At 49.5% G+C, this 18,506-nt stretch overlaps 1 protein-coding gene, 1 long non-coding RNA gene and 7 other non-coding genes across 9 annotated transcripts in view; 4 read left to right on the top strand and 5 right to left on the bottom strand.

The window, feature by feature from the left end:
- Positions 1-459: 459 nt before the first annotated feature.
- Positions 460-11,534, top strand: LOC125176027 (uncharacterized). Its single transcript, XR_007156104.1, has 5 exons — positions 460-1,174; positions 2,150-2,269; positions 7,723-7,959; positions 10,617-11,307; positions 11,392-11,534. It is a non-coding gene; the product is annotated as an uncharacterized LOC125176027 (long non-coding RNA).
- Positions 518-590, bottom strand: TRNAV-UAC (transfer RNA valine (anticodon UAC)). The gene has a single exon. It is a non-coding gene; the product is annotated as a tRNA-Val (tRNA).
- On the top strand, positions 873-958 carry TRNAR-UCU (transfer RNA arginine (anticodon UCU)). Its single transcript is given in 2 exon segments — positions 873-909; positions 923-958. It is a non-coding gene; the product is annotated as a tRNA-Arg (tRNA).
- On the top strand, positions 1,305-1,387 carry TRNAL-UAA (transfer RNA leucine (anticodon UAA)). Its single transcript has one exon. It is a non-coding gene; the product is annotated as a tRNA-Leu (tRNA).
- On the top strand, positions 4,510-4,582 carry TRNAK-UUU (transfer RNA lysine (anticodon UUU)). The gene has a single exon. It is a non-coding gene; the product is annotated as a tRNA-Lys (tRNA).
- TRNAF-GAA (transfer RNA phenylalanine (anticodon GAA)) lies at positions 5,534-5,606 on the bottom strand. The gene has a single exon. It is a non-coding gene; the product is annotated as a tRNA-Phe (tRNA).
- Positions 7,741-7,813, bottom strand: TRNAK-UUU (transfer RNA lysine (anticodon UUU)). The gene has a single exon. It is a non-coding gene; the product is annotated as a tRNA-Lys (tRNA).
- On the bottom strand, positions 11,147-11,219 carry TRNAF-GAA (transfer RNA phenylalanine (anticodon GAA)). Its single transcript has one exon. It is a non-coding gene; the product is annotated as a tRNA-Phe (tRNA).
- Positions 11,535-14,708: 3,174 nt separating the features above from the next.
- Positions 14,709-18,506, bottom strand: part of OSBP (oxysterol binding protein) — a 36,191-nt gene continuing 32,393 nt past the window's right edge. The window contains exons 13-14 of the mRNA XM_047878211.1: positions 17,154-17,374; positions 14,709-17,055 (exon numbers count right to left, since the gene is read on the bottom strand). Of these exons, the coding sequence (XP_047734167.1) occupies positions 16,913-17,055; positions 17,154-17,374 (364 nt within the window). The 3' untranslated portion in view covers positions 14,709-16,912. The remainder of the gene's footprint in view (positions 17,056-17,153; positions 17,375-18,506) is intronic.

Raw genomic sequence — 18,506 nt, forward strand, 5'->3', positions numbered from 1 at the left:
CAAGGAGACAAGCTTTGTGAGAGGGGCACATCACTGTAAGACACGTGGAGCTCTTTGAAATCGTTAACATGTGCATGTAATTTTTCAAAAAGATTTTTAATTTCAATAAACAATGAGGTCAGTGGAATTGGTGTTGATCAACAAAAGAAGGAGGTGGCCCTCCGGGTATCCCCCCACGGAGCGGTGGCCGCCACCTTTAAAGGTGGCGGAGGAGCAGGTGGGCCCAGGACTCCTGCCCAGCCACCGGGAGGCAGGACTGCGGTCGGGAAGGCGCAGGCGCCGAGGCGCGCTGCGCCCGGACCCCGCCCGGCGGCCTGCACCTCCCCAGAGGCGCCACCCGGGGGCAGCCGCGGCGGCCGGTCTGCGCAGGCGCCCACCGGACCGGAGCCCGAGCGGCCTGGCTCAACGCCAAGTCCCGGCGGAACCGCGGCGTCTCTCGCTTCCCGGAGTAAAACTCAAGATCTGGCTGACAAAGCAAAACCTGAAAACATCGCTAAAAGGGATGATTACAGCCTTATGGTTCCACTGGGGCTCGAACCCAGGACCTTCTGCGCGTAAAGCAGATGTGCTAACCGCTACACTATGGAACCGCGCGCTGCAAGGGCTCTCCAGGGTGAAATAAGTGCACATAAAGACCTTTCTCTTTCCAGTGTGGGAGGAGACTGAGAGTTGATGCCCAGCGACCGCTTACGGAGAGGAACTATCAGAAGGATGTCGGGCCGCCATGCGCAGCTCCCACCCACGCTTCTCCTCGGCTGCACGGGCTCCGCCACTTCTCCGAGAAGGAAGGCGCGGCCGGACCCGCGGCGGGTGTCCCGGGGCAGACGTTGCGCCTGCCTTGATGTAAGCAGCGCGAAAGGGTCCAACTGCCTGGCTCTGTGGCGCAATGGATAGCGCATTGGACTTCTAGACAGATGGAGGCATTCAAAGGTTGTGGGTTCGAGTCCCACCAGAGTCGCTTTTGTTTTGGGAAGTGAAGAAAAAACCCACCTTAACACCTTTAAAATTCCCCATCTCACTCGCGTACTATGAAAAGGAAGGAAACTCATTCCAACTCCCTGTGGTGTCTTCTCGTATGAAGTTGTTGGGAGACCTGTCACCCGAGTCTTCCCAGTCGCCTTCAGGGGGCCCCAGGGTTTCCGGTGACTGGAGGCGGAGAAATTGGCACGACCTGGTAAGTTTCGGAGATTTTTTTCGCCCCCACGTTGTCCTTTTACATCTCAATCCAAATTTTTAATTGTTTGGATACCTCCATAACTCTATATTGTTCAAGTTGACTAAAAGTAAGCAGGAGTTCATAGCGTACCAGAATGGCCGAGTGGTTAAGGCGTTGGACTTAAGATCCAATGGATTTATATCCTCGTGGGTTCGAACCCCACTTCTGGTAACAGCTCTTCTGCTTTTCCAAACACGAACTCATTCTTCGAGTTTCCCGAGGGCTTTCAAGATGGTAAACAAACAGTAAGGACCCTCTGTGTGTTTTCAATCTTATTAGGCTGAGAGACTATGATGGAATCAGAGTAACCAAGACGGCCGGAATGGTTACATGGCAATGACCTCTTATTCTGAGGGTTGGTGTTTTTGCCAGACACGGAAAGTGTAGCAGCAAATTCAGAATTGATGGTTTGGAAAACTGAAAGAAAGGGTCTGTGTAAAACTGTACTACGTTGGGATGGGGGGAGTAAAAACGTTCACCCTGTGAAATTAGTCGACAGTTATTTCTTAAGATCCTTCTGTATGCCAAGTGCTGTTCTAAACGCCGGGGTTATGGGAATGCAAAAAAATTTGGAAAAGGAAAAGTAAAAAAGAAAGGTAACAAAAAAGACAAGGTCCTCACCAACAAGATCCCTGTCCAGCGGCACTTGCATCACAGAGTGACAGAGGAAAGAGATGGTTTATAAACAAGCAAATAAACAGAATTTCAGATGGAAATAAGCGCTGTCAAGTAAATAAAACAGGGAGGCCCAATAGAGTGGCATAGAACTTTCTCAGGGCAGAGTTACTCCATTTGTGGAAATCATTCACCTTGACAGGAAGGTTCTCCCCCTCTCTCTACCAATCAAAAACTCCCAAGAACTCCCAAAATCTGCTCTCCAAATCTTCACTAAAACCTTCCCGTGACCCATGACTCTCATTCATTCCACAACAGGTTTTGAGAGCTTTATCTGTGCCAGCCACTGACCAGGCACCGGGGACACATGGGAACTCTCTGCCTCCCAGCTGAAACATTGGAGGAGGGAAGACTGACCCAATTAGACAGGTGTTGAAGGTAGGTTGTGGTGAGTGCAGCAGGAGTGACAGCCTCAGAGGCCCCCAGCACGGGTAACCCGTAACCCGATCTGGAGAGGATCAAGCAGGGATCTCTGGACAAGTCCTCATCCCTGTCTTTAAAGTTCAGAGGGAACTTCCCAAACCAACGGAACTTGGAAAGTGGGGAGAGGATGGCATTTCAAGACTGGGGGGTTGGGGAGGACGGAAGGGAGTGGAAAAAAGCATTGCAGCTGTTAAATGACATGTAAACAGCTCCGGCTTCAGTGAACCCTCTCTATGCTGAGTAGTCCGGTTTCACACTGTTAACACTTGAGGACATACAGTTTGAGACTTTGGTTCTCAGTGTTTGGTATCTGTCGATCTAGTCTTGTCTCAGGAGAGCAGGAAGCAGATCTTCCCGCTCTCTCACACTCAGCACTGTACTGAGTGGGCCCTGTGAACAGAGCCCTGTTGTAAGAAGCTGAGGTTAGGCCAAAGGCTAAGCCCCCCAGGACTGACTTCCTAGCACAGGCAGCTCCTCTCCTGGGGGGTAAGGGGGCGGGGGGCAGAAGCTGGTTTTGGTTTTCTTGGTAGAATCTAGATTTGTCATCTGATTCTTAGGGATCCACATCCTCATTTGTGAACGCTACCTTATCCATTTGTGGTTTTTCAATAGAGCGATTCCCCTCCCAAACCATGAGACGTGGAGGGACTCCCTCTCATCCTCTCCTCCCTCCCCCCCCGATTCTGGGAAGAAAATTTGTGCTTTTACCCTTTCTCTGCTGGGATCTGTAGAAAACACAGGATCAGGGATGCCTGGATTTGAAGGGCTCCCTGTGTGATCCCAGAAGGATGGAATAATTTAGCAGATTACATTTTTTTCATTTATTTTATTATGAAAAGAATGCATTTTTTTACTCCAATAACACAGATGTACCCAAAGGAAATGGTGAGAGCCTCCTCTTACAAAATGTAGCCATTTTTATTGAACTGTCTTCTATCCTTAAACATCTCATGTATAGGTAAACCCCAAATATACAAAATGTGTGATTAAAGAATGTATATTCATATACAGATCCTTTATTTTTTTCCCCACAAATATTATCCCATACATATTGTATAGCACCGTGTGTTTTTGTTTAACACAACATGGATATCTTTCCATAACAGGTTACCTTAAACATTGCTCCTACTTCCTGATACATTTCATTCCTGATACGTTCCTGATCATACACATTTCCTAAAAGAATGCAAGCCTCAACATTCCCCAACATAAGGGAGTGTCTCTGAAGCCCAAGCAGGGCTAAAATGGTTGTGAGGTTCTCCATCATAGGATTCCCTTCCTTTCAAGGGATCTTGTCCAATACCCCAAGAAATCATATGGCAACAAGGGAGCAGGATGAATGAAAAAATTAGTTGAGTGCGAGACACAGCTGCCAGGATCATAGGACTTCCTCAACATATAAAATCCCACCTGGCCAAAACCTTTCAGCAAAAGCTCTGGGAAAATGTTCAGATTCCCTGGGCGACTTCCTGTTCGCTGTTCCCTCTGCTCAGAATTCTCTTTCCAAGACTACAGGGGCCCAGTTACCTTTCACAGCTCAGTTCAGGCTTCTCTATCCCCCTGGAAGACTTGGCTGCCCCTTCTGGTGTTGGCCGGGCGCCTAAGAAAGCCAGTTTCCCACCATCAAAGCGCTTGACTGCGTCTGTTAGTGTATCTTTCTGCTGCACTGAGGACCAGGACTGGGTCTTGGCAGCCTAAATTTGCTTAGTGCTGGAGAGCAACATGCACTCGATGAACGTCTGTCGAGTAGATTATCAGACACCTAATCAATTATTCGTAATGCGCCACCCACATGACGCTCTGGGGCTCTCCAAAGACCAACACTGGAATTAAAATCCCGCTGCTCAACCAGAAGCACGCCCAGAGTTCCTAAATCTGGAGACTTCTTTAGGGGATGTTCCCTTTAGGATGCTAGTACTTAGTTGGCGGGGGGGGGGGGGGGGGGGGGGGGGGGGGGGGGGGGGGGAGCTGCCCGGGGGCGGGGCAGGTGAGGCAGGCATGTTTTTTCTTTATAGTCTATCTCTGATGGGAGAGAAAACGATTCCATTCAGCCCAACACCCACTGGATCTTGATTTTGTAGTTTCACCTTCAGGAAATCAGTAAAAGGACTCAGGATATTAATTCAGTGAGAAAAGAGTGCAGCCACATGGCCTATTTCACTGCGGATAGGGTTAGGAGAGGGCCTCCCTTGCGAGCCCGGATAGCTCAGTCGGTAGAGCATCAGACTTTTAATCTGAGGGTCCAGGGTTCAAGTCCCTGTTCGGGCGGAGGTTATTTTAAATTCCAGAAACGAATTTGAGATTGTTAACACGACACTTTAGCGAACAGGTGAGGGATCATGCAAAACCCACTGGGCTCCCTTCCGTGCTGGGCGGGAGGGGCACCACCCTGCGGGCCAGACTGGCCTCGGACTTCGCGCATGTGCACAGTTCCTGATTACGAGCCTTCCACGCTCAGGCTTTTCTCTTCCAACTTTGGAGTGTTACGGTGCCTTCGTCTGCTTTTTTCCTTGAAACTTCTGTGTATTACTTTTATATACAAAAGTCTATAGACCCACAACCAATAAACTGCACCCCCGTCATTCCCGACAGCAATGCTCTTGACAGTAATTGCGCAGCGTTTGGCCAGGAGCACTTGTTGGCGCCCCGTTTCTTAAAGGCGCGGTGAGAAAGCAAAGGTTCCAAAGATTCTTTCAGATAGAGACACGTGCTTCTGAGTCACATTTCCGGCTGGGAACCATCCTTTACCAGATTTCTGACGGGCCCACGAGGGTCCCTGGCTTTTGGGTCTGGCTTTGCAAAGGTTTTTGAAGGCACGTCTGTTGCCCAGGAGAAAAACTTGCGAGCCTGGCGCGCTGACCACACTGGGAACCGCGAACAAACACTACGGAGCCTAGTGTGCGGTAGTGCGGCTAGGTGCGGGGCATTCCACGGCTCCGAGCTTCCCGACGAGGACTAACCCTCCGAACCTTCCCTGAACACCGTAGCCTCCACCAAGCGCGCGCGCTGAGACCCGCACGGCTGCTGCGCAAGCGCGAGGGTGAGCACGCGCGTAAGAGACCCGCTTCCCCGCAACAGACACACAACCGCTGCGCACGCGCAAGGGTTGGCCCGCGCTCTGAGACCAGCACCGGTGCTGCGCAGGCGCGCGCGGGGGCCCTGGGCGGGGCTCTACGGAAAGGAAAGCACCCGAGTCCCATTGGGAGTCGGCAAAAACCCTGCCGAAACCCGGGATCGAACCAGGGACCTTTAGATCTTCAGTCTAACGCTCTCCCAACTGAGCTATTTCGGCGGAGGTAGGAGCCCTCGCTACCCTGTTAAGGAAATTTAACAGAAAGAAAGAAAAAAGAGCTTTCTCTTATTTCCTCCGCCTTTCCAGTTCCTAATTACGTTCTGAGGTTTGGAGAACAGTGAAAATTCATCCCTGTCATATGAGGAGGATTTCGCGTTCTTCCTAATGCTTTCTCTACCTCTCCCCAGAGCCCTAAAAAGAGTAAACGGCCACTTACTAACAAGTGCCTACTGTGTTCCCAGCCCATGACTTACGTGGTCTTATTCGATCCCCACCCGCCTCACCCCTGCCGTAAGGTTGATTTCTAAATGAAATAACTGATTCGCCTCAAATCATCCAGAATTGAAACAGAGCTGTCCAGCTCCAAAGCCCAAAAGGTCTTGGTCAAAACAGATGTTAGGGTTTGGGGTTTTTTTGTTTGTTTGGTTTGTTTTTTTTTTTTCTTTTTTCTCACTTTCCCCCCTATGGGGAAAGGCAGAGGGAGTGAACTTGAATTGAGGAGGGAGGTAAGAACTAGGAGTCCTCAATGCTCTCCACCCCTGTCCTCTCCTTGCCTCAGCCTGCTCTATTCTTGTTCAGTCAGGAAATAATTGGAGCAAAGACACTTCACTTTTCAAGGTTGCCAAAAGTGCACTTGATCACTTTCCAAGGGACTCCCTCAGAGAGAAGAGGATAAATTCGAGTGTCTGCCACAGCTCCTCGCCTTCTTTCTCTCCCTGGGATGCCAGGTTGGCCCCAGCCCCCTGACTGGCCCAACCAAACCACTCCGCTCTTGCTGTCCCTTCAGCACCTATCAACCAACACAAATCACATGAACATGTGCTTATGATCTTGGGCATATTGGGAGTATGTTTCCTTGAAATGGTTCCTTAACGTGTTTCCATATGTATCCGTTTTTCCTCCCTAGATTGAAAACTCTTGGAAAGAAAAATAATGATGATAACAGCTACAATATTGAATGCTTACCTTGGGGCAAAACTCTACCAAGCACTGTGCATGCCTTGTTACTCATTTAATCACACGTTCATAAGTTAGATGCTATTGCTCTGATTCCCTTTCTTCTGATGAAGCTGCGCTTTGGAGACGGAGCTAATTGTGGGTGTGTGTAGGCACAGCATAAGGCCCTCCCTCCCTCTTGAGTGCTACCTCCATCCGGGTCCTGCTCCACCAATCAGGACTCCCTGGGGAGCACAGTCCATCAGCTGGGGTTGGGGGTGGGCAGCTGACTCAATCAACCTACACTCCCATCCTGCTAAGGAGATCAAGATGGACTTTCTTCCGTTGCCTGGCAGAGACAAGAAAGGCTCAATCTCTAGTGAAGCAAGGACGTACCTTCCCCTCCACCTACCAGGGAAATTAGTTTTAGTCTTTCTCTTTTGTCCACAACCCAACTTCCTCAATACTTCTCAGGAGCCGAAGGCTTCCCTTGTTAGACTGTAGTCAGTGCGAGCTCTTTTTGTCTTTGTGACACCAGGACTTGTCCCACCCCAGCCCCTTGAAGGCACTCTTTCCAACACGCACGTTCTTCCTCCCACGGCAATGCTGCCATCTCCGCCTCACTTTCTCCCCTGTGTTCAGGGTCACACTTGGGGTTGGGGAGGAGAGAGAAGACTTCATTTAGAGAGAAGACCGCTCTATTTGGTGTTTCGGTTTCTAAATGGCCTTCTCTTCCTTTTCAGCGTGCAGAAATATTCTCTAGAAGGGTAGTATTCTCTAGAAGGGCAGGAACCGTGCAGTAATCCCGGACACCTAGCGGGAGGGAACCCCAGAGAGAGGGTCAGCTGGGACCGCCCGCAGGACAGCGAAGCAGGACGGTGACCGGGGGAGTCCAAGGGACGTCCTGAAGCATTCGTTCCCCCTTCCTGTGAATACCGCGGTAATTGGGACCTCTGCGGCCCCGCCGGTGGTTGCAGAATAAAGCAGTGTATTTAATTCCCTCGAACAATGCACTGCGAGCCTCCCAGGGGCCTTTGCACAAGGGTTTGCAATGTGTGTCCTCGCTGGGACGCGGCTTTTCCTCGCAGTCTACAAGCTCCAGGATTTTACTCCCTTCTCGGAAAGCACCCGGATAACGAAAGCTGATCTTGAACGCTTGTTCTTGTTTTTAAACTATTAGGAAAAAGTTTCGTTGTTACGCCCGAACAGGGACTTGAACCCTGGACCCTCAGATTAAAAGTCTGATGCTCTACCGACTGAGCTATCCGGGCTCACGGGAAGTTCCTCCCTTCGGTGCATGAAGACCCTGTTGTCGTTTGCGCTGCGAGCTAACAGCACCGCCCAGAAAGAGCTCCCGGATTCGTCCTTTGCGTGTGACTAATCCAATTCCGGCCCACGGACCCCGCGAGGACGGGAGGTAAAGAGGAGAGCGTGCGGGGACGGTGTCAGGTCGTTCTTTGGCAGCTGAATGCAGATTTCTTAAATATAACAAAATAAAACGCGCCCCCTTTTATTTAGAGACTCCTTGGCAAACATGAATCTTCAGTTCTGCAAAAGCCTGAAGAGAGAGGGGAAGCCATTGCTTCACTGCACACACCCGTCCCTCCACCCCGGCCCACGCTTGTCTTTGCCCTAAAAGCAAAGAGCACAGGCTCGGAGACCACGGTTCCGTGTTAAAGGTGGCAGGTGTCCCTTCTTCCGAGAAGCACCACTTTGCAGTCCCTTGTCCTCAGGTGCCCACCTCAAAAGAAGCGCAAAGCGGAGGAGCTTAAAGAGGCGACCAGGGCTCGGGAGAGAAGCGCTAGCAGCCACCCTGGGCCTGGGCCCAGAGAGCGCGCCCCCGCCCCGCCCCCTCAGGCTCGGCCTCTGCGCACGCGCACTCCGCCCTGCGGGGGCAAACCCGTCTCCCTTCACCAGGACACGCTACTATTTGCACATGACAGATCCCCTGCTACCTTTCGGTCCTCTGGGTCTTTACACACGTTCCCTCCAACTGGCATGCTACCTTCCTTTCACTCCTTCCCCCTCGCCGGTCAGTTTAACTGCCGTCCTCCCTGGGTAGCACCTTCTGGCGACCAGCACCATCCCTAGTCTTCTCCTTCCCTGCCCTTGTGGATCTGATGGTGAAAAAAACCAAACCCTGACCTTCAGAGGGAAAAATCATAAGATGGCCCACAGGACTGATAGGGAATTCCAGGCCCCTCCTGAAGACTCTCCTGGGGTCTTCTTCCTGCCCCGCTTGCCTCGCACCATATTGCCACTAATGCGGAAGTAGCAGACTTTGGTGGCTCGGATCTTTGGAGAGACCGTCTCCTCTGAGCCCATCGATGTAAATCAACCTCCGATCCTCCAAGCTCTCCGAGTGCCGCCGCTTGGTTCTTCCGTCAGCGATCCAGCCTGGTTCCGTAACAGATCTACTACACCCCAAACCTTTGGGAGCCTCATAGCCAGTGCTTTAATAGAGGAATATTCAGAACGCGGGCAGAGTAGAACGTGGTAGGGAAAAAAAGACATTAACTGGGTAGGTGGATGCCACCAGGGCAAGAATGGTGATTCAGGCAGACACCCTGTATTCTCTGAGCGTCTTGCTTGGATCCCAAGTACTTCCCGCAGAGATCCTCCTTCTCTCCTCAGGCTGGAAACTGGGGAGGTCCACAGTGAAAGAGAGAGATTTTAAGAAATTGGGCCACAATTGTGGGGGCTGGCAAGTGCAAGGTGGGTAGGCCAACAGACTGGAAATTCCAGTAAGAGTTGATGTTGTAGTCTTGAGTTTAACTTCAGGAAGGCACCAAGCTGGAAGCCCAGGCAGGTTTTCTATTTACCAGCTTGCAGACAGTGCCTTCTTCATCAGGAAACCCCATTCTTAAAACCTTCAGATGACTGAACAGAGGCCCAGCCACATTCCAGAGCATCATCTGCTTTACTCGAAGTCTACTGATTTACATGTTAATCACACCTAAACACCTTCACAGCAAGCAACATCAGGACTGGTGTTTGGCTAAACAACCGCAGTCTAGCCAAGGTGACCTATAAAATTCCCTGTCACACATGCCAATGTACATCATGCAAACTCTGAACTACCCAATTTATTAATACATCATTTTCTTTTCCTTCTTTTTGACCATCATTAGATTTCAAGAGTCCCTCATCAAAATGCATCTTTCCACCCAAGAACCCAAAGATGTGGGGGACAAAGCCCCTCATCAGCTAGCATATTGACACAGATGAACAGAAAGGGGAGGGCATATAAATAGGTTCCAAAGCAGTATTTCTCCATGTTGCCTTTCATCACATCTAGGGTTTTTAGAATATGAGAACTGAATCACCATTCTCTCTCTCTCCATGTCCCAGCCTGGCACCCAGCCCAAAAGAAGGCATGCCTAAGTGTATTTTGTTCCATTGCACTACCTTGAGTTGAGTGACTCATCATCTTAACAAGTTATATTAATAATAATGACTATCATCATCATCCATCCCAGAGCCTCCAAATTCCCCCTCTCCTCCACCCCCATCCCAGGCTAGTGTAAACAACTCTGGAAGCCTGGGTCAGGTTGGACGGTTTGATTCCCTGTGTTTCCTGGGAATCCCTGCTATGGCCTCCTCTGATGGTGATGGTCGCAAACCCATTTTGTGCATTTCGAGATTTTGAGAATAAGGAACTACCAGTCTGTTGTGCAAATCCGGATCATCCTGAGTAGTTTCTCAATATAATTGCGGGGGGCGCGGGGGGGCGGGGGGGGGGGGGGACAGGGGGCGCATCGAGTTCAGAGCGTATGTATGTGTATGTGATGTCCAACAGCGGTTTGTGATTTACCAAATAAAAATTTACTTACATTTAAGCTTCTGGGACACGAGTGTGTACGTCGCATGATCCACGCAGTATTTGGAACATACTTATACTAAAAAATATTTGTCCTTTCTTTGAATTTCAAATTCAATTGCGTGTCCTGGAATTTGATTTGGTAACCCTGCTGTAGACGTGAACCAGAGAGGGCTGCCCATACCACCGTCACCATCACCACCACCACCACCACCACCCAAAGCTGACCTAGGTGCTTGTTTCTGTTAAACCAGGTGGACCAAACCGAAATCGAAGGTTTCCTTGGCGGAGAGAGAGCCCGGGATGTCAGCATCCCCATCGAGCCCCGCGCGCCCCGCGCTCCGCGGCCCCGCGCGTGGCAGTTGCTTGGCCGTCAAGCCCCCTGCGGAGCCCGGGCGCGCCAGGGGCTCCCACCCGCGGGGAAAGGTTCTACCTCCAGCAGCTCCCGGAACGTCGTTGGAAACAGGAAAGAAGAGAGAGGGCTAGACTGATCAAGCAAGCGAGAGTTGTGTAGTACGTGCGGAGAGCGTGGTCTCAGCCAGATCCAAGGTCAGGGAAGGGACCCTGACTTTAAACTGAGCAGTTTAAAAGCAACGACATAAAAAAAGGCCAGTCCCTCCGCGCCTACACCCCAAGCTCGTGTGCGTGGAGGATGCCCCCCAGGGTGGCAGCCTGGGATTCTTTCATTTATGCCCCCCAGGGTGGCAGCCTGGGATTCTTTCATTAGAAGACGTGTACTGCTCCCTGGAAAGGAGTTGCCACTGGCAGTGACCTCTAAAACCACTGCCGAAACCCGGGATCGAACCAGGGACCTTTAGATCTTCAGTCTAACGCTCTCCCAGCTGAGCTATTTCAGCAGCTTGTAAAAGCTGTTTTCCGTATTTCCATAATAAAATAGTATTTGTTCCGTTGTCACAGAAGAGGTCAGAATAGATTCAGCTGGAGGTAAGCATCTAGCAAATATTATAGAGGTGATAAAGCAAAGCCTCCCCATGTATAAGCTAGAAATGACAATTTTACTTTTCTCAGTTGTTTGGACTCAAGAAACGTATGGAACTGAACAGGACGGCCATGTGTAAAATGTGACTCTTCAGCGTCACCTCCAGATGAGGTATGCGTAGAGTCGCGGCATCTGTATGTTAAAAGCATTGATTTGCCAAACCTAAGTCGTGAAAATATGCCTCCGGTTTTGTAACCCCACCTGGACATCTTTAAACTCTCAAATATACAGACACTGTCAAAACATGGGATTGGCTGAGACTCTCTCAAACTCTAAGAAGCAAGCTGTGGTTTAATAATATCTCCTAATAGGTTAATTTTATTCCACCTATTTCATAACTTTGCATCCCTAACATTCACATATATAAAATTGAGCTAGCCCTAGCGCTGAGTCAGGCTGTCTGCAGAGGGGGCTCAGGACTGTGTACTTTGTAAATTGACCAGGTGAAATTTAATGTGCAGCCTCCCTCAGTCTCACAAAAACTATTACCAAGAGATCTACACTTTCAATCGCTTACCCAACCTCTTCATGGGGACATCCAGCTCAGAATGTCCAAAAATGAACTGTCTTTCCCTCTAAACTTACCTATCACCTTCTGTCTGCATTTCCCGAGGCAGAAAAACACAATTTCTTCCCTCTCTGCTCGCCACCCATAATCAGACCCAAGTGCTGTTCATTCAAGTTCAGTAGTTCTGGACTCCCTCCACTTCTCTTCATCCTCACATCTTCCCCAACCTCTTCATTGATCTTCCCACCTGTAATTCACTTTCCACACTGGAACCCATCACCCTGCTTAAAAATCCTGCACAGGCTCCCTACTTGAGAGCAAAGATGAAGACTTCTTTCTTCAGATAGGATATAGCCTTCCAGAAGCCCCTTCCTCTCTCCAGCACCAGATCAGTACTTTCTCCTTGACTCTGAACTCCAGCGACCCACGCAGCCACCCAAGCTCAGGATGCTTTCCTACACTGCTCTTCATCTTCGTCCACGCAGTGTTCTATACATTGCCCTTCCCTATTAAACCTGTGACTCTCATCTCAGATACATTCTCCTCCTTCTAGAATTCCTCTCTGACATGTCTCCGTCATCCCCCCACCCCTGCAGGCTGGTGGCCCTTCTCCGGTGCTTTCACCAGCTCTTATTGCCTGTTTGTCAGAGCTCTTTCTCGCCACGTGTATCCTTAATGTATGTTACATAGCAGACTGGAGTCGATGCTGAAAGAGAAGGAAGAGAGAGAGGAGAGAGAGATAGGGAAGAGAAGAGAGAGAGAAAGAAAGCAAGCCATGTCTCAAGGCCAATTTTTTTTTAATGTTTTTATTTATTTTTGAGAGAGAGAGAGAGCATGATGGGGGAGGGACAGAGAGACGGGAACAAAGCTTCCAAAGCAGGCTCTGTACTGACATCAGAGAGCCCAAGGCAGGGCTTGAGTTCATGAACCCCGAGCCACTAGATCATGACCTGAGCTGAAGTCAGATGCTCAACCGGCTGAGCCACCCAGCCCCCCCCCCCCCCCCACTGGTTCTTTATTAACTTTTAAAATCACCTGGTTAAACTCAGATGTGATCTCTGCAAGGTTGTTTATAGGAGATTCTGAGCTCTTTAGTTCTTGCCTTGAAAGAGACCTCATCTGGCCACCCTGCCTCCTTCCCTTGAGGGATCAGTGTGAACTGAAAAGGTAGTAGGGAGGAAGGCCTGAGGAGAATAGAACTACCCATTACTTTATGAGCTTGGAAGGGAAAACCATGAGCGGCTTGGAATGCTTCCCACAGGGCAGGGCAGATCACTGGGCAAAAGTTTTATAAACTTTTAGAAGCAAGCTCTAAATTTTGACAGCAATCTTAGAGTTTCACAGGGTGTACACCTTATAGTGAAAAAATTCCAAAGAAGATTTTTCTACACCTCTTTTTAGGGTTGGTTTTCATTTATCTTGCTGAAAGTAGAGTAGGCCCTTGCAATGTGTGGGACCTCAGAGGTCCCTGACAAGTGTACTAATTTGTACTTCTGCTGGGTCATCATTTTGAAGCTTGAGTATGGTAGACCCTTCAGGATCCACATCCCAGCCAATCAGGTCACAGTAGCCCATGAAAAGACTAAAGAAAGGATTGTTACTATGTTCCAGCTACATTTGCCCCTTTTGGATGAAATTGTGTAGCACAGTGCTATTCAAGATTGCCGGATGTAGGTCTCACAAGTGCAAGGGTCTACTGCAATGTTTTTAGCTTGCCAGAAAAAAACCTGGTAAGTTGCTGAATTACCGTCAAGCCCAGCAGTGTGAATCAGGCAAATGACTTGAACAGATGAGTGGCCTTCCCAAGAACCAGGCTAGAACAATCCCTGGAGACACAGCTCATTTTTGTGGACTCGAGAGCCTTGGGAAATCAAGGAGCCTGGAGGCTGAACCTCAAGGCTGCTCTTTCCTGCAGATCGACCTCCAAGGTGGCACTCTCCACATCACTAAGCCTCTGCATAATATGACCTAATCCAGGAGGAAATGACTTAACTGCCAGCTGCCTTCCAACCCACTTTCTCTTAGGACACAAAGTTGTAGGGGGTCACAGACTCGGTGGTCAGACAACCCAGCTTTGGATTTGAATGACTGTGCCCAACCATGCGCTGTGTGACCTTGGGTGAATTTAGGGGTTTTTTTTTGTGCCTTTTCCCAGTGCCTTTCTTCATATTCAACACGACGATTCTAACATTTACCTCTTAAAATTGTGTGTGAGCCAGACAAAGTTCAGAATCTCTAAGTCAGCCTGCTGGGCCCAGGAGCAGATGCCCAGTCACAGGGCAGGGCCCGAGCCTGCCCTGATGTGCAGCCTATCTGGGTCCTTTGATTCCTTTGCCCACCTCCCCCCGTGCCCTGAACTTTACAGTGAAAACCTAACCAAGCCTTTTCACAGTCCTAATGCTCTCCAAGGCCTTTAAATCAATCCTCCATTGCTTACGTTTCAAAGTACAGAATTGATTCCCTACATGAAACAGCTAAGAATCTGAGAATCTAAATGGGCAAGAGAAATTACATTCAAGAAAACTTTTATTTTTGGAGGTGAAACAGGCTCAACATCAAAAGCACTAGACACGATTCCCCTATAACTAAGGTGGGACACTGACGGTTACATGCCATCGAAGCGGAAGGGCCTGTTGAAACTACTCTGCTGTCCACGGGCCCTTGAGAATGTTGCCAAATGCTTGGAACGCCTAGAAACCCGTGCCCCATTCTTCTTTCAATTTCTCACAAAGATCAGCTGCCCGCTTCCCAAGAACGAACCAGCACTGGGTCAGTCCTCCAGGCCCTCCTCCACCACTGCTTCCCTGGTGGGAGTACAAGTGAATCAGACAAACGATATGACTTTTTAAAAATTATTTAATTTAGTAGTTTTCTTGGAAAAAAAAATAAGGCAAAAAAAAAAAAAAACGAAAATATATATAGTTTTGTTTCAATGTGACTTCATTTCACCTGAAGGACTCAAAGCTTCTCCATTAGCAGGAATCTGACTGGGGATCAGGCTGGAAATGTAGTGCAGATGGTGAAGGAAGAAGGGGAGGGGCGGGGGGGATAAAGCAGAGCTGTTCAGTTTGGTTGAGGAATCCCCGCTCTGGCTGAAGTCCCTTGATTAGGTCACAGCCTTTACAGGCCTCCTTGCAAGACGGCCCAGCGCAACCCCGCGCTTACAGTGGGAATCGGGGTCTTAGAGGAAACTCCCGGCGGCTGCCCCTTTCTCAAGTGCATCACAGATAGGAAGGGAGGGATGGCGAGGAAGGAACAGAAGTACTAATTTGTCTAGTGTAAATCCCATTTCCGTGCAGGGATGGCTTCCTCTGGAATGATATTTCCCCCAGGACCCACACTGGCTGAGGCTCAGCAGTTAAGGAACAGCAACAAAAAACACTAACAAAAAGCATACAAGGAAGGCACCTCAATTTGTGATCCTCAACCAAGGGTGGGCTGCACAGGGGTAGATCTCTGAACAGGACAGCTAAAACAAATACAGAATACAAAATGAAGGAAGCCAAGGCCCGACAGGCGTGGTTCTCTCACCCACCCCAACATGACGGCACTTTCGGCCCCACGTCCTGGGAAGAAGTTTCTTTTGGGAATCAGCTGTGTATGCTGCGATTTGGACAGAGGTGGAATTAAACTGGAAATCACCGTCCTCTCTACCCACGCTCTTCCTAACAGAAGAAGGAAAAAAGGCGGGAAGAGTTAGGATTTCATTTTTAAGAGTCAGGCAATCAGGAGGGCAGAATCTAGACAGCAGTGGGCAGGCACTCCATGACACAGACCAGGGATCGAGTCCCTGCTCAGTAACTGCCAGATGTGACCCTACACAGGTTCTGGATCTGCCTGCCCCTAAAAGATGGAAGACAGGGGAGGCCCCAGCCCACATCAGTGTGTCCAAGAGAGAGTCCCAGGGAGACAAATGATACCAAAAAACAAGATTCTTAATGGGAAGGAGGAAGATCAAACAAAAAAAATTAGATTTTTCTCTACATATATATAATATACAGGTATTTAACACATTATTCTAGAGGTGGCTCCAGTCCGTAGGGCTTGAGAGATGGTGAAAACTTTTGTTCCAAATTAAGTCCTTCTCTCAAATTCTGAAGGATGTCAGAATAGGGCAGGTAGTGCTTTGCTCCGCACGGGGGCCCAGACCCAAACTGGTATCGTGCTGAGAGAGAGGGAGATGGGGGTGGGGGCAAGAAAGGCAATGAAGGATGGGGGTGAGGAGGAATGGGGACGGCAAAGTGACTAGCGGTCTCTTCCATCCTGCTTTGTGTTCTCAGAAGTTCTCGGCCTGACGAAGTCCAGAAAACTCCCTTGTGAGGATAACGTGACCCTCCTACCAACCACCAAAGCAGCCTCCGGTCGCTGTCAGAGGGAGGACGGCAGAAGGGTATTTTATGCAAGATAGAAACTTCTAAGAATGTCACTCTGAATATTCCAACCTTACAGAACAAGCCCCCTCGCCAGCGTTCCGATACCGCAGTTACCTCTGGGTGGACACCCCATTAAACTGACCCCGTCTGTGACCCCGCCTCATAACGCCACGCCTAAGCTCCACTGCAGTCATTCACGATGCCTCCGTTGGTAAGTCTTATGTGCTTCCTCTTTGAAGGAACTTCTAAATTCAGCTCTTGCTCTGAACAGCACCAAAAATGCCCCTGAATCATAATCTCATGCGGACCTTGGCTGAGCAGGTTACTACAGGGGAGGGTGAATGACGTCATCTTAAAATGGGGGCAGAGGGAGAAGGAAGAGTCGAGAGTACTTGACTTTGCAGAAGGGCTGTAACGCTAACTTTCAGCCACTCACCCTCCCCCTTACAAACATAGGTATCTAGTATGTCGATTTCAGTTTCAATCAGCTAAGGCAACCAGCCAATCACCACCACTGGTGTCTGCTTCTGGTGATTGATTTGGAAAAAATGATTGGTTAAGACAGACAAACTGGAGGAAAGCGCTTGGTAAGAGTCACAAATGCCAGCTTTCCCGCACATCCTCTGTCATCTTCTCCTTTGGATCCTCCTCCTTTTTGTTGCTGCCATTTCAGAAAATGTCCGGGCATGAGGTCCAGTCCTGTTTTTCTTTACATTCCCAGTATCCTCCCCTATAAATATGGGTTAACTCCTTGGTAACAGGGTCCTTCTTCCGCTCAAACCACAGTGCTTTATAGGGATCGTACGGTGTGCCTAAAGGGAAAGCGGGGGGAGAAAGCGGAGTGAGAGCCAGAAACACACGAAGTGATTCTCCACGCATCAAGAAATAGAGTAGAAGGCAGGTTCGTTACCATCCTCGGTGGCTTTCATAGCTTCTGCTTCTCTCTTCTTCCTGGAAAGTCTTTGTTTTTCCTCCAGGCGCTGCTTCTCAGCATTGGCTTCATCCCAGCGCCCGTTTTCCATCAGTCTCTGGTCGGGCCGCAATCTGCTGTCTGTGGGGGCAGTGCCACTTTCCCAGGCATTGAGCGTGAGAGCGAGCTCTGAGAAGTAGTACATGTTTTCTGCGTTCTTCCTGCAAGTAAAGGATGGGGAAGAGAAACGGTGATGCCAGAGCCCAGGGCCTCGTTAAGGAGCAACGACCCAAAGACGACCTCCCCGAAGCTGTTCTACACATGGACAGACTCTAGGACCAGGTCAGGCTCCCCTAGTTAAGAGACCCAGACTGGACCATCCCCCATCCCCTCCCCTAGCATCACTTGTGCCAGCAGTCCGCTGGGCTTGTGCTGTGCTCAGCGGAGATTAAGAAGAATGGAAGGGAACATTCTGCTAAATGAACTTTCTTATTCCTATTTCCTTCGCTTTCTTTTTAACCTGTTCTGGGATAATCTTGCTGTTATTATACACTGGGTAAATGAGATGACAGGAGACAAATGGCCTCCGTCTTCATTCCGAATTCCCGTATATCATCTCAGAGACCTTTAGATGGCCACTGGGTCTCAGGCTAAATTGTTTTTTCTTTTAATGTTTTTTTTAACATTTTTGAGAGAGTCAGAGCACAAGCGGGGGAGGGGCAGAGAGAGAGGGAGACACAGACTCTGAAGCAGGCTCCAGGCTCCAAGACATCAGCACAGAGCCGGATGCGGGGCTTAAACTCACAAACTGTGAGATCATGACCCGAGCGGAAGCTGGACACTCAACGGAATGAGCCACCCAAGCGCCCCTCAGGCTAAACTGTTAACAGGTGGTAGGCATCTTTCTCCTCCAGCCACTTCTGAAGAGGTTTGTTTGTTTGTTCTATTTTTGAGAGAGAGAGTGTGAGTGTGGGAGGGGCAGAGGGAGAAGGGGACAGAGAATCCCAAGCAGGCTCTGCACTGTCAGCACAGAGCCTGACGTGAGGCTCAAACTCACGAATGGTGAGATCATGATCCGAGCTGAAGTCACTCAACCGACTGAGCCACCTGCTTTTGAATAGTTTTGCTCTAAATTACAAATATTTCTTGGCAGATGTGACTTGCTTTGTTTCAGCTTTCCTGACAAGGCACACTACAACTCAAATCATACAATGACCACCTTCTGGTTATCTCTCCAAAAGTTCTGATTTCCCTGGCTGATCCCTCACATAATTCAGTGGGAAGGAAGGCAGAAATGCCATCAACACTGCTCCAAGGTTGAGGTCAAAGTGTTACCTGGAGAGCCGGGATATG

Source organism: Prionailurus viverrinus, chromosome D1 (genome assembly GCF_022837055.1).
Source record: "Prionailurus viverrinus isolate Anna chromosome D1, UM_Priviv_1.0, whole genome shotgun sequence".
Classification (NCBI taxonomy): Eukaryota; Metazoa; Chordata; class Mammalia; order Carnivora; family Felidae; genus Prionailurus; species Prionailurus viverrinus.